The following is a 13878-nucleotide window of genomic DNA, read 5'->3' on the forward strand; positions in this document are numbered from 1 at the left end:
GAAAGCCATACAACAGAATGCCAAACACACCACAAACAACTTAACTCTGGGGAGGATAATCAGATTCTGTTCCACATAGGGTATTATTGTGCTGCCCATGCAAGTATAATCAGTAACATAGGGTGTTTGCTGCAAACAAACAGTCACACATATAAAATTCCAAACTATCATCAAGACAGGAAGAAATTATTTAAGTTTGTTTTTATAAATTACAAAAAAATGTAATAATGGTCAGAAAAGAAAAATATATAAATTTACATTGTACCTAAAATTTCATGTTACACCATTTAAAGGTTATCAATTTTGAAATCAAATTCTTGTATAATTTATATTCAGTGTTGCAAACTGGAAATGAACATGTAATAAGCTTTGATAAATATCAACTTGTACAATTGAGGTTATGGCTTTTCCCTTCTTCCGATATTTTAGTTGTATAAGGACTTTTTGGTAGACTGTTTAGAAGAAAAATTCAACAGTAAAAAGATAATTCTTTCGTTATGATTTAATTGAACACTACCTGGAATAGAAATCATAAAGATTAATAAAAACTCCCCCCAAAACAACTAATAAACTGGCTTGTGTAAAATTGGCTTCCAAGCCTGAAACTATTAGGATGTATGGACATTACCTAAATATCACAAAATACATTAAAAATTCAAATTAAATTCAACATTAGGTTAGAGGTGATAGAAGTTTAAAGCCAACAGTAGTTTTGAGATAACAGTAGTTAACCATTGTTCAAATCTCATAAATCCATTAAGGAAGATGCAAATCACGTTAAACATAAAACACAGAGGTTATTGAATGGACCCTACAGAATTCAGGACAGGATGCCTACAAAAGTAAAACAAATCAAAAGTGAACTTAGTGAGAAGGTTGAGTATTTAAAACGTTCTTTTATAAAATATTCAAAAGTAGTTTATTTTTACAAAGTTAAATACGTCAAAATGAAGTTACATTATTATTTTTTATTTTCTCTTAATTTAATTGCCATTATTTCAACACACAATACATTATTATTACTGAGTGTAACACGAGCTGTACACTACATATAGAGATTTCCATTACTTATGCTAATGGAAAACAAACTCGCAGATTTTGCCACATAATTTGACTGGCGAGCAAATTATAATCATGTATGAAAGTTATTCACAGTGTATATAACAATGATTTTTGGCAAAGGAGAACCAAACTATATATTGTACAATGTTTATAAATACTAATATATTATATGCTTTTAGAAGTGTCATATATTTAAATTGTATACATATATGATTGTCGACTGTTCTTTCACAACTTACAAAATATGCAAACACAAATATAAACTAAGTAGCTTAAATAAAGACTACAATAAATATAACATGATTTATAAACTATATTCATATTTTAATCTATAAACTATAATATCATATCTTAGATAATAAATAATATAAAAATAATGCAAAATATTTATCACACAATAAACTAAATTAAAACAAAAGAAAAGAAAATTCATATATTCACATTTCATCCCATATAAGTATTTTAGGAGTATAAAACGTTTCTGGTATCATCTGTTCGTGGGGATCTTATTCAAACGTTTAATTGTAAATGGTTTCAATGTTAATCATAGTTTTTCCCTGCTTATTGAAGCCAATAACTTGAAGCTACGGCAGGAGTATTTTGATGTTTAATATTGTTTTCATACAATTTCTAACAAACAGTACTTTTGTAAACCATGTTTTTATTATAAATAAATCATTCATACTATTTAATTGAATATCACTATACGCATTGTCGGGTCAGCAACAATCATTCATATTCCACGACATTGTATTCAAACTTTTACCCGTTGACTATTGCATAATTTCTATTTATAAATCTACGTTTTTGTTTCATTACAAATTGGCAATGTTTTTAACGCCAGTGTGATATGGTCAACATCTTTGTCCTTTGATGCTCCAGGATATGTGTACCCATCGAGGAAGTAACAGATTCCGGGAACATCTTCCGGGAATCCAACAGGTAAGTCTTCTCGTGACCTTGGAGTGAACTTGAACCCATCAACATTTTCTATGTAGCTGAAAAAAAAGAGATGTATCTTTTAGTGGCAATGTCGACATAATACTAAAAACATAACATAACATTTAACTACGTAAGATTATTGATTGAACCCATTGGGATGCCTTTATAGAATTTTCAACTGCCCCCACCTAAAGATCATGTTTATACTCATCAGCATCATATTTGATTTTGCATTCAGCTTTGATTTGAACGACACTATTGAAGAAACGCTTGTCTAGTGTGTCAAATCTTAAGCACAGTACATCTGTTTGGAATTTGTGTTTAAATGTTAGCAAGAACACCTTTAACAAAATTAAACAAGCTTATTATCGTTTGCAATGTTATACATTTGTCATTTGGGGTGCATTTAATATCTGACAATGCAGTATGGGTTTTGCTCATTGTTGACGGTAGTACGGTGAACTATTATAATTGATAATTGTTATATCAATTGGTCTCTAGTGGAGAGTTGTCTCATAAGTATTCATAACAAATCTTCTTATTTTTCTAAGTTATCAATACGGAAGATTACCAAAATCTAATAATGAAAGATAATCAATGCAAAAACCCACTGTGATATTTATTATGTTTTAATAAAGTTCTTTTCCAGTGGAAGTGAACTGTTAATTTGCTGCGATTGAAGAAGTTTTTTGGAATCGAAAGCGTCAAGCGTCAAATAATTAAATAATCCACATGTTGCTTTCAAAATTTCAGTTGTTTGTTTTGAATGCTTTCTTTCATTCCTGCATAACTTTAAAATTCGAAATATATGCACCATATGCATTCAAAAAATGTCTTTCTTTATGAATTGCTATTGCAATATTGATTTGTCTTTATTGTATTTGACATTTCTGAAAAAATCGTGAGCAGAGAAAGTCCAGAAGTAAAAGAGCTCGTCTATCCGATTACAGATAAGTGTTAAGAAGTGTTATGTGCCTCTGGCAGTTAATATTATATTAATTAGGAATATTAAATGATGTGTGGAAGTGTGAAAAAAAAGAAAATTGACTAGACACAGTTTAATTAAAAAGTAATAAGATGAATATTAAATTGTCATGTCTTTACATAGTGTAGCATCAGTATACGAATATACTTTCGTACCTTTATAACTAAAATGTAAACAGGTTTATTATATTACATTAGAGATTGTCAAAAATATTCTGATCTAAATTGATCCTTTGTTCTATTGTAAATCAATTGAATCATCCGAATTGTCTTACAGCTAAAGAAATTATTGTAAATAAGAATCTAAATTAAGTTTGGAATTTAGATTTCAACCGGATTCACAGACACGATAATGGCTTTCCGTAAATCATTGTGAGATAATAAGGGATATGATTATAGAAACAGGAAGGAAATGTCTTTCCTGGTTTCTGATTAAAACTCTCTTGTTTTTCATATAAATTATAAGTAGAAAACAAATTATGATTTACACAAAAGACGGGAAAAGATACCAAGGGAACAATAATAACAGCTGAGGAAAAACATAAAATACTATGGCCAAATAGAAAAAGGACGAAAAGGAAAGAACAACAACGTCTACACAGAAACCTAAAGACTGTCCTTACCAAGTGATGGATTGATCGGTTGTACCCTACGGTTAAACAGATTATGCATTAAGAATAAATCCCGTCGTGTTGTTTATGACAGGTAAAACCCCATGGTTAAACACGGAAATGCAACATTAAGAGAGAGATATCGGACATGAGTGTGGATATGCCACTCATATCATATTGTTGATATGTGACATGGATATACATATACATATACATGGTCAACCAAAGCATTAGGTACATGAAGTATCCATTCAGATTCAAATACAAAAATGTCAAGAGCAGTTTGTTGTCTCTTTGACACATAACCCATTTCCATTCTCATTTCTTTTAAGACACATACCATTTGACTTTGGAAATGATAAAAAATTGCATACTTGTGAATCGTTGTGTTATGTTAAGTCCCTTAAATCCATCAATTAAATTGAACGCAGATGCATAAGATGAAACTATTGATTTGAGGAGGAATTATACTTTCATTCCTTAAATTCTTAATCTAAACTATTCATCTTTTCACGAATTTACATTTTTCTTACTGATTTCATGATTTAGGAATTCCATAGAGATATTTCGCAAGCTTTTAATATTTCAAGAAAATAAGTATTCAGATTTTAAAATAAGGTTCCATGAAATTGATTACGGTTAACAACTCTCCTTTTGGTAATTTTTCCGAAATTATCAAAACCTAACTGTTACCATATTTTTTTAAGTATTTTAGCTTTTAATTTACTAATGATTTTAACAATTCAAGATGACGATATACGTAATAAATTTTGATATTGGTGAATTTGATTTAAATAAAGAGGGCACTATTCAATTTCTAATACACGCTACAATGATAACTCGTTTGGACCGTTCCTTCACATATTGTACATCAGATACGACTGTTATAATTAATAACTTTCCAGTTTATTTCAACTTTGGTGGATAGTTGATGTAGTATCTTTCATACCACATCTCCTTATTTATAAATATTTCAGTTATTGTACAAAACATTAAACTTGAAAACAACACATTATAAAATTCATTCCTCCGATGCGCTTTTCTAAAAACATTCCATTGAATATAAATAATTCCTTAGAAATCGCATTTTTTTCGAAATTTCATAGTTATAAACATCAAAAGGACAGAACATAGTGTAAACATCAAAGTTTGGATTTTTGATAATCAAAATTTGACTGCAATGACAAATGAAAAGTACAAACACAAAAATACTGAACTCAGAGGAGAATCAATTTGGAAAGTCCATAATCATATAGCAAAATCAAATAACAAAACGCCTCAGAAACGAATGGACAAGAACTGTCATATTCCTGACTTGATACAGGCATTTTCAAACGTAGAAAATGGTGAAGAATATACACAATGTACGTCCTTCTGATTGGTTGTATTGTGCTCTCAAATTCAGGTTCAGTCATCTCGTAAGGTTAAATAAAAACACTAATAGTATACCGTTGCTTAAAAGTCATCAATTGATTGAGCGAAAATAAATCCACATTAAAAACTAACACCGATGTAACCACATCAATTTTGAGAGGAAAACGATGTCACAGCAGAAACACTAAATTGCAACCAAAACAAATCTCCAGCATACATAGAAACGGACTATTTGATAACAACTGCCATATTCCTTAAATTATTCATTTATATAAAATGCAGTATAATGAATACTCTTGGGGAAAACTATAAACTAGTGTTCTTGATGTTTGCAATCTAAATTTTAAATTATATTACACAAATTACCTGTATGTAGTAGGACTAATATTAATTCTGGTTGCTTCACTTCCGGATTCAAATTTGTTTGCTAGTGTCACATTGTTTCCAAACAAACAATATCTGGGCATGCGTACACCAACAATTCCTGCCAATACCGACCCACTGTGTAATCCAATCCGCATCTGTTAAAGATTTAATAAGATAAAACTTATTTTTTCTATTAATTAAGAAATCAAAATTTGATAAATCAAAATATCAGTCCTTTATTAACTGATAAAAACTTTTTTATTGGAATGAAATGTAAACCTTATGGGTCACTTGATATAGTTGTTTCCCAGTTACAAATTTCACTACATTACAGTGAAACACGACAAAAGTAACAGAATACGCAGTTCCAAAATTATTCTAATTTCAGTTTACGATCAAACAAAAAGATATGAATAGGCATTATAAAAAAATATTTTCACCTGGTAATTTAGACAATCTGGAACACCGGAAAAATATTATTTAGTTGATAAAGGCTCGTGGGTGGTGAAGATATAAGACACTTCAATTTATGGATCTTAAAACGTTCTAAAAAAAGGTCTATTACTACTGGACAAGTTTTATTTCTACTGGAAACTAGTCGATTTCAGTTAAATGTAAATTTTGGTATTCTCAATCTTACATCATGAGTAAATTTCATATATGGTAACACACATGTCTTATTATTTTAATGTTATTGAACTGGAAAAAATAAGTTGACATTCTTACCCTAATCGTATTCCCATCATGCGACTTTTCTTTACCGGCCGTGTCCATCATTCGTATTGCCATCCAGGCTATTTGCTGGGCGTGGAATTTGGAAGGACGGTGTAGCCCGCCAGCAACACAATAAGCGTCTCCGATTGTTTCTACCTACAACATGAATAAAAGGAGGCACTGAATATTAAGAAACAAAAACAAAACAAACATCGTTATAGATAAAGGCAACAGTAATATACCCACGTTCAAAACTCATAAATCGAAAAGAACAAATCTGGGTCACAAACCAAAAATGATTATTCTGTTTTATGATTAACACTCATTTGAATTTGATTAGTTTATACAAGGTTTTGGAAACAACTTCATTTGACAAGAAAGAAGTTCAAAATAAATATATTTTGACAATATTTTGACATCGTTATCATGTTATTATATGGTTTGAATGAAAGGTTTAATTTTCATTGCTTTATTGAAACTTCTTCAATAAAAAAATAAAGCAACACTTTTTCCACCTTTTATTTAACGTTAGAGATTTTCTTAAAAAGATGTCTTTGAAAGATGTATTCGAAAGATCATTTTAGTTTTAATATGAGGTGTTATTTATTTCTTTGAATTAAATATGATTTAATTTTCTTTCCAAACAAATAACCGCAACAACCTCTTATTATTTCAATAAAAACTTTCGATACGTTTTCTTCATGAGAAGCTTGTGTTTAACTTATAAAATTAATGTTTAGCAAAAGCAAGTTATTTATTAGATTGAGAATTTAGTTAAGTTAGAAAATGTCATTGATACTTAATTTGCAGAAAGGCAATTATATCAATTTGTGCTTCCTGTTTCAATTTGGAAAAATTACACCTACTCGAAACTATTTCTAGATATCGGAAACTATGGTGAAAGTTAAAGCAATAATCTTCTGTTAGTAATTTAGGAATCTGATTAAGTTTCGGTTTGATGAACGCGCTTATGGTGACTTATCCTAATTATATATATATATACATGTGTCTTCTTTGTTAATTGAAATTCACTTCAATACTTTCAAATTATTTGAGGAATATTTCAAATGACAAGAATAAAAGTAATTTCAGCTGATATATATTATCTAGTAATCACTTATGCTGAAAGAGATAAGTGAGCTGTTGTGTTTATCATTGTTTCATAGACTCACTTTTCCTAGTCATCTACACATTTTACTAGTATATAAAAACTTGATTCGATCACAAAATGAATATACAGCATACTATTATAATAATGTGTACGTTAGCTTTGATTGAGATTGATGAATAGTTGCCATTATTATCGTAAAGATTTGACCATTTCAGCTTCTTATATAACAAAAAGAAGGATAGAAAGCATGGTGAATCCACAAAAAGGTTGTTAAATAAAAGAGATGAAGAAAAATATTCAAAAATTATTTATTTATGTTGTTTTTAAGTTTTAGATATACTTTTCTGAAAATTAGTATTAATGCAAACGTCAAGTTCACACGTCTGAGCCAATTTCACATCATCTCATATCTGAGATCGTCACCACGGATAGAGCTAATTTTGTATAGAATATTGAGGTTAATGCTTGCGAAGTTAATTCATTTAGGGAAAGATAACAGTAGTCATGTGAAATCGTAATAGGTTTTTATAAAATATTGTATTATTAGATATTCCTAAAAACCGAAATGTAAACATTGACTGCAATTAACCAACTTGATGTTCGCCTAGCTCTAGTATGAACTACATTGGACAGATATTGTGATAATCAGTCTTAATGGAATGAAGTCGTTCTCGTTACTTCTATGGTCAAGTATATCGGTTGATGACATTATCACTATTTCTGTTATAATCATGTTATTTCTGCCATAGAAATGGCTGCTGACGAAATTGTGTAAAATAATTTCTATTGCATGAGTGACAATAACAAAATAAGATTATATACAATAAAATAATAACAAAAATATAACAAATGTAGAACCTTTATCAATCATATAAAAATGGAGTTTCGATATAAAGCATCAATTCTAATTCTTGAAATATTTCATCACTAATTGGAGAGCTTCTTTTGACCAGACCAATTTAAATGTATAGAGTCTACTTACAATATAATCTCTTTATAATTCAGAAAATGATTATTATAACAAATATTGTGTCTGTCCCTTTGAACATAACTACACTTCACCTATACGGCAGAATTTTTACCAATAATTCAGTTTTTTAAAGAAAACATTTCTTCAATAAAGGTAACAGTAGTATACCGCTGTTCAAAACTCGTTAATTCATGGACAAAAAACAAAATCGGGGTATTAAGCTAAAACTGAGGGAAACGCAATAAATATAAGAGGAGAACAACAACACAACATAAAATGTAACGTACACAGAAACGGACTAAGCATTAACAACCACTAAAACTGTTAACACATACTTATTATCCGGCATTATTCTAGACTTTGAGTCATTTGAATTCAATCTTGCATGTTGATTTTCTTTCAAATTTGTACGTTTTATCAAATGAACCTTTATATGCATTGCGCTTAAGACACTTTGACACTGAATTGTTTTGCATAACCTCAATCTGAGATAAACTGGACAAACGAAATGTGATGTTACCTTTTACACGCCAAGATCTCCACAGAAATATACTGGACAAATGAATTGTGACGTTACTTTGTACACGCCAAGATCTCCACAGAAATATACTGGACAAATGAAACGTGACGTTACCTTGTACACGTTAGGAACTTTACAGAAATATACTGGACACATGGAATATGATGTTACCTTGTACACGTTAGGAACTCCACAGAAATATACTGGACAAATGAATTGTGACGTTACCTTGTACATGTCAATATCTCCACAGAAATATACTGGACAAATGAAATGTGACTTTACCTTGTACACTTCAAGATCACCATAGAAATATACTGTACAAATGAAATGTGGCGTTACCTTGTAAACGTCCAGATCTCCACAGAAATGGTCAAACTGTGTGTATAGTGAATTCAGCATATTGATCACGGTGAGAGGAGTACAGGAAGAACAAATAGCAGTAAAACCAACGATATCGCTGAATAACATCGTCACTTCATCGATCTTCATCGGTTCTATCGTTTCACCTGACAAATATAAAATGCTTTCAATCAACGATATCATTTAATAATAATAATTTTGGATCATCAATGCTCTTCGACTTTGTACTTGTTTGGCTTCATAAATATTTCGATTTGAGCGTCACTGATGAGTCTTATGTAGACGAAACGCGCGTCTGACGTACAAAATTACAATCCTGGTGCCTTTGATCACTATTTGATAAAAGCGCCACATTATCATTTTTCATCGTTTTGTAGTCGTTGAGAACACATTAAAATACCAAGTCTCTAATAAGACGATAATCGTTTCATTTCAATTGTGTCAGATAAATCAATACCCGTTCAAGATCAATATTATTTAATATTGAAAAAGTAAATGCATCGATAAATTTTCATCATAAAAACATAAATTCAAATTAAACGTTACTGCATATAATAGTCTCCTCGTTATCTTCATTGTTTAACTTGAGTTTCAAAGAATAACTTAATAATTGCAATTTCTACAATTTCATCTTATAGTGAGCATATTTACTAATAAGCATCAATAGATAAAATATTAACTGTTAAGATATAACTGAAAATCATGATAACTGCATCGAACCTCATTGATCTTTTTAACTTGAGTTAATAATATCTATTGCTTAATCGGCTCGACAAAATAAATTACATATTTTAATCTATGATGCATTTATTTTAAAAATCAGCGATATCATGCATGTGTCACAACTCCGTCGATACCAATCTATATTGTTTCGCCTACAATCATTACAACTTCATACAAAACCAAACTTATCATTTGAAAATTTCTGTCGTTTAAAACCATTTCGTTAGATTGTTGATGGCTAGAATGTAATATTAGATATACGTATAAATCAACAATACCACTAAATAAAATTCAACAACACATCGATCTTTAGGTTGTTTTAATGTTCCATTAGTAGTAAAAGATACAATTCATTCAGCTACATTTCGTCTTGGTATCGTTTTATAGGATGCATACTCCTGATTTATGAATTTAATCTTTGTTTTACAAACTCCAAATTTGATAATGATTCCGACTCTTGTCAGATCAGAATCCTTTTAAAATGCATATTGTAAATAATTTCAATACCTCTCCACAGCCTAGAAGCAAGTTTTTCAGGAAATATCATGTGTAAGAGTTCGACGTTTTTCTTTTTCTCTGCCTCTACAGCTTCAGTTCCTTCTATAATGCTTCTCTTCATTTGTTCCATTCGTTTCTTCAATCCATCCTAAATTTTCAATTTGAAAATACAAATTGTTTTGTAAAAGATAGCTTTATGCATATGAACAGGGTCAAATTCATTCTGGTTTATAATTTTGTCGACCAAATGAGAGATATTGAATACTTTCAATGCTTTGAAGGGATTAAATGTTTCCTTAAATTGACGATGACTAGCCACAACAGATAGGTCAGTATCATAGCATCTCTACTTAAACATATGTCATTTCTTACGTTACGTTTTTGTACTATTATCTTTCATGTTTGATAATGTGCGTTGTCTATATGCCTTTTTATAATTTTTTTTACATATTTGTTTGTTTTCATAGTGATTGGGATTATAATACAATGTTGACTGTTGTACCCATTTTTTGTCATTTTACATATTATGGCTGTCTTCTTTGTTCACACATCGTTGTCAATATAATATGCGACTGTCACATAAGTTAGAGGTTTAGCTAGCTTCGGTCTACGAAGTTGGATATTTTTCAAAACCTAGCGTTTTCTGTGGAAAAAATATTGTTTCAAAACCCAAAGGTTTTTAGTCGTAATTTCACATTTCACGACTTGTTGTCTAGATAAGGAAAGACAGAGATTTTACCTGAATCAGACCAGGCTTTCTGTGTCAGGTTTCATTCTTCGATGGTTACCTTAGTTTTAATGTAAATGTTTGCCAGGAGTCGGATGTTATGGTTCAGTATTGCAATGTTCAGTAACTTATGTGATTTCTGTTTTCCCTTTTATGTTTTATAAACAAGAATGGAAACCAAACGAGCGTAGACCTAGAAATATTTCAAAGTATTCGAAACATATCAAGTTATAGAGATCCGAAACGGATCTCGTGGAACAAAAAGCAACTACTAGATAAATGTTTCGAACTATTGAAAATGGACAAAGGAAGAGTCCGGAAGGACTTAAATAAGATGGGTGAATTACGGAGAAGTTTTTCACTCCTACCTGTATTAGGAAAAGAAGAATGGAAAACATGCACATGCTTCTACTTGAAATGGACGAACAGCTGTGGCGTAATGGAAACAAATAGATACTCATTCATGTTGAAAGGGGAAACGTCTGGACGCAAAATGACTTAAATTAGCATCTATAGAATATGTTTATCTATAAAATTCGAAGCCATTCCCTAAGATGCATTAATCAAAAGCTGATGAATGTTTTGTTGGAGTAGAAAGGAAAAGAACCATTAGTTATATTATGTATCATCTGCACAAGCTATAAACAATCTAAAGATATTTTATGGATAATAACATAGTATTAAAGTTTTAATGGTCAAATGGCGTGTTCAGAGTTGTTTATAAAATGATTTTCCATTCAGGAATTGTTCGTGAAGGCTTTTATACTACTGTATTCCGATATATTCATAGGGTGTAGCATTGTCGTTTAAAGGCAAGAACATATTTCATTTGCTTCAAGTGTCATTTGTTTTATAAATTTGTAAAAGAAATACTATTAGGTGAATAAACTATAGCAGTATGAACAGATTAAATTTGAATCTAAAATCAATTATCCAATCTACAATATATTTTGTACGTTTTATGTTTATTTATGTCTACGAAATTCATAATATGACTGAACACAGCAATAATATAATCAAATGACATCAATTTCTGTGTTGTAATCGAAAGAATACAGGAAACGTCATTGAACCAGAAATTTAAAATTCGACGTTATGATATACAATAACATGTGATTTTTAGTCTGTGAAATTAATGACAATATAACATGTAGACGGTTTTTATATCAATACGTCATGGTGCCAGACCAATGATAACCTCTTTACAACTATAACGTTGACGTACAGTTCAGCCTAATTAAACCTTTAATGTTGATAACAGCATGAAGTATATGCTGGAAGACATTTCCCCCTCTAAACTCTACATCACGAGTTGATTGACCGTTATGGAATATCTGTTTAAGACGGATATGTTTTAACTGTCGTAACCTCAATCCTCTTCTTTTGGATGTAACATACCGTATAAGACAAAACATCGGGCGTGTACTAACATAAGCAACACGACGGACTCCATATATAGAGCATAATCTTCTACACTTTCCAGGGTTCCCCAGACTAAGCCCTGATTTCACTCAGTCTTTAGCTTTCTATATTGTATTTTTATATTATTGTTGGTCTATTGGTCATTGTTTTTCATGACTGTAAGTTTGTTTGGTATTTTTCACTTCTCTTCTGTAACATCATACAAGAGCTCAGGGTGGAAACTAACAACTTCATACTTCTCAATAATCCATATTTAAATAGAGGGCAAATTTTATAGAACATCTCCTTTTATTAAAGACTCTAAATGAATGAGACCACGATTAGTTCTACCCAAATACCTATATTTCAAAAGTATTTCAAAGAAACACATTAAATTTTGTGACGTCGTAAGTGAACATATTTAACTACGTCATATAAGAGAAAGTTTTGATTAGGATTCACTTCCTGATCTAAGCGATAACAACAGTATTGTTGTGTCTGCCCTCTTATTAAAATGAGTTAATAGTAAGTTACCTGTGCTTTTGTCTGCCCTCTTATTAAAATGAGTTAATAGTAGGTTACCTGTGCTTTTGTCTGTTCACCGACAAGGATGAGATCCCTCGTGGCATCATGAATTGGAAGATCAGATATATAAAGACCACGTGCTATTAGTTCGTCTATTTTCTCAATGCTGGGAGAACCAAGAAATAAGATACTGTCTGATTCTTGGAGGTATATCATTTGTCCTTTCAATTGCATATGCTGTAATTGGACAATTAAGAAAAAGCTTAGATTAAATGGACATCACACTAATGCCTTTATTGCCTCCGGCTAAAACATCTTTTATGTAGGATTATTAACTTGGTATAGCATAGGGTTCATGGTCAATTTGATAAAATGAAGTATCCTTTAATCCGTACAAAAAGATCGAATAAGAAATATTGTTATTTTCATATATACTTTCCTTTGAGGGTAAACAATTAATGCAATAAACAACAAATGACCAGTTGTCAAACGTTCTGAAATGCATGAAATATATCTTAGTATTTGACACACATGTTTTACATTAGTGAAATAAACTGAGACATTCCCAATTCTGACAAAATATACCGAGTCAGTGATACTCAAATGCAAGATATTTTGGATTCGGACACTGGAATGAAAACATGAGTAATTGAATGGACCAAATTAAGAGCCTACACGGTCTTGAATATTAGTGTTTACTGTAATGATCTGTTATTGGCGAAAACAAAATTCGAAAAATTTGCATTTGCTTTAGTAGTGAACAAACTATCATCCATGGGGAAAAATACTTCATGTGTTCATTTCAACCAGTTATCTGTAGTATTGTTAACAAAGACATCAATGGTATAAAAATGTGAACTTTGTTAAAAGGAAAATTTGAAATACCAAAAGTATGTAATTCGTTTAAAATAATGTAGAGCGTACATCATGTAAAGCCATAATTGTTACTAAGTCATAGTGGTTCTTTTAAGTTGTCAAACTTTTCTT

The 13878-nt window shown here is 30.6% G+C and overlaps 1 protein-coding gene across 1 annotated transcript in view; it reads right to left on the reverse strand.

Annotated features, from left to right (window-relative positions):
• Window positions 1-219: 219 nt before the first annotated feature.
• The window catches only part of LOC134695876 (guanylate cyclase soluble subunit alpha-1-like), a 58421-nt gene continuing 44762 nt past the window's right edge, over window positions 220-13878 (reverse strand). The window contains exons 5-10 of the mRNA XM_063557345.1: window positions 12949-13128; window positions 10248-10386; window positions 8997-9163; window positions 6066-6209; window positions 5340-5494; window positions 220-2060 (exon numbers count right to left, since the gene is read on the reverse strand). Of these exons, the coding sequence (XP_063413415.1) occupies window positions 1862-2060; window positions 5340-5494; window positions 6066-6209; window positions 8997-9163; window positions 10248-10386; window positions 12949-13128 (984 nt within the window). The 3' untranslated portion in view covers window positions 220-1861. The remainder of the gene's footprint in view (window positions 2061-5339; window positions 5495-6065; window positions 6210-8996; window positions 9164-10247; window positions 10387-12948; window positions 13129-13878) is intronic.

The sequence above is a fragment of the Mytilus trossulus genome, chromosome 14, assembly GCF_036588685.1.
Source record: "Mytilus trossulus isolate FHL-02 chromosome 14, PNRI_Mtr1.1.1.hap1, whole genome shotgun sequence".
NCBI classification, from domain to species: domain Eukaryota; kingdom Metazoa; phylum Mollusca; class Bivalvia; order Mytilida; family Mytilidae; genus Mytilus; species Mytilus trossulus.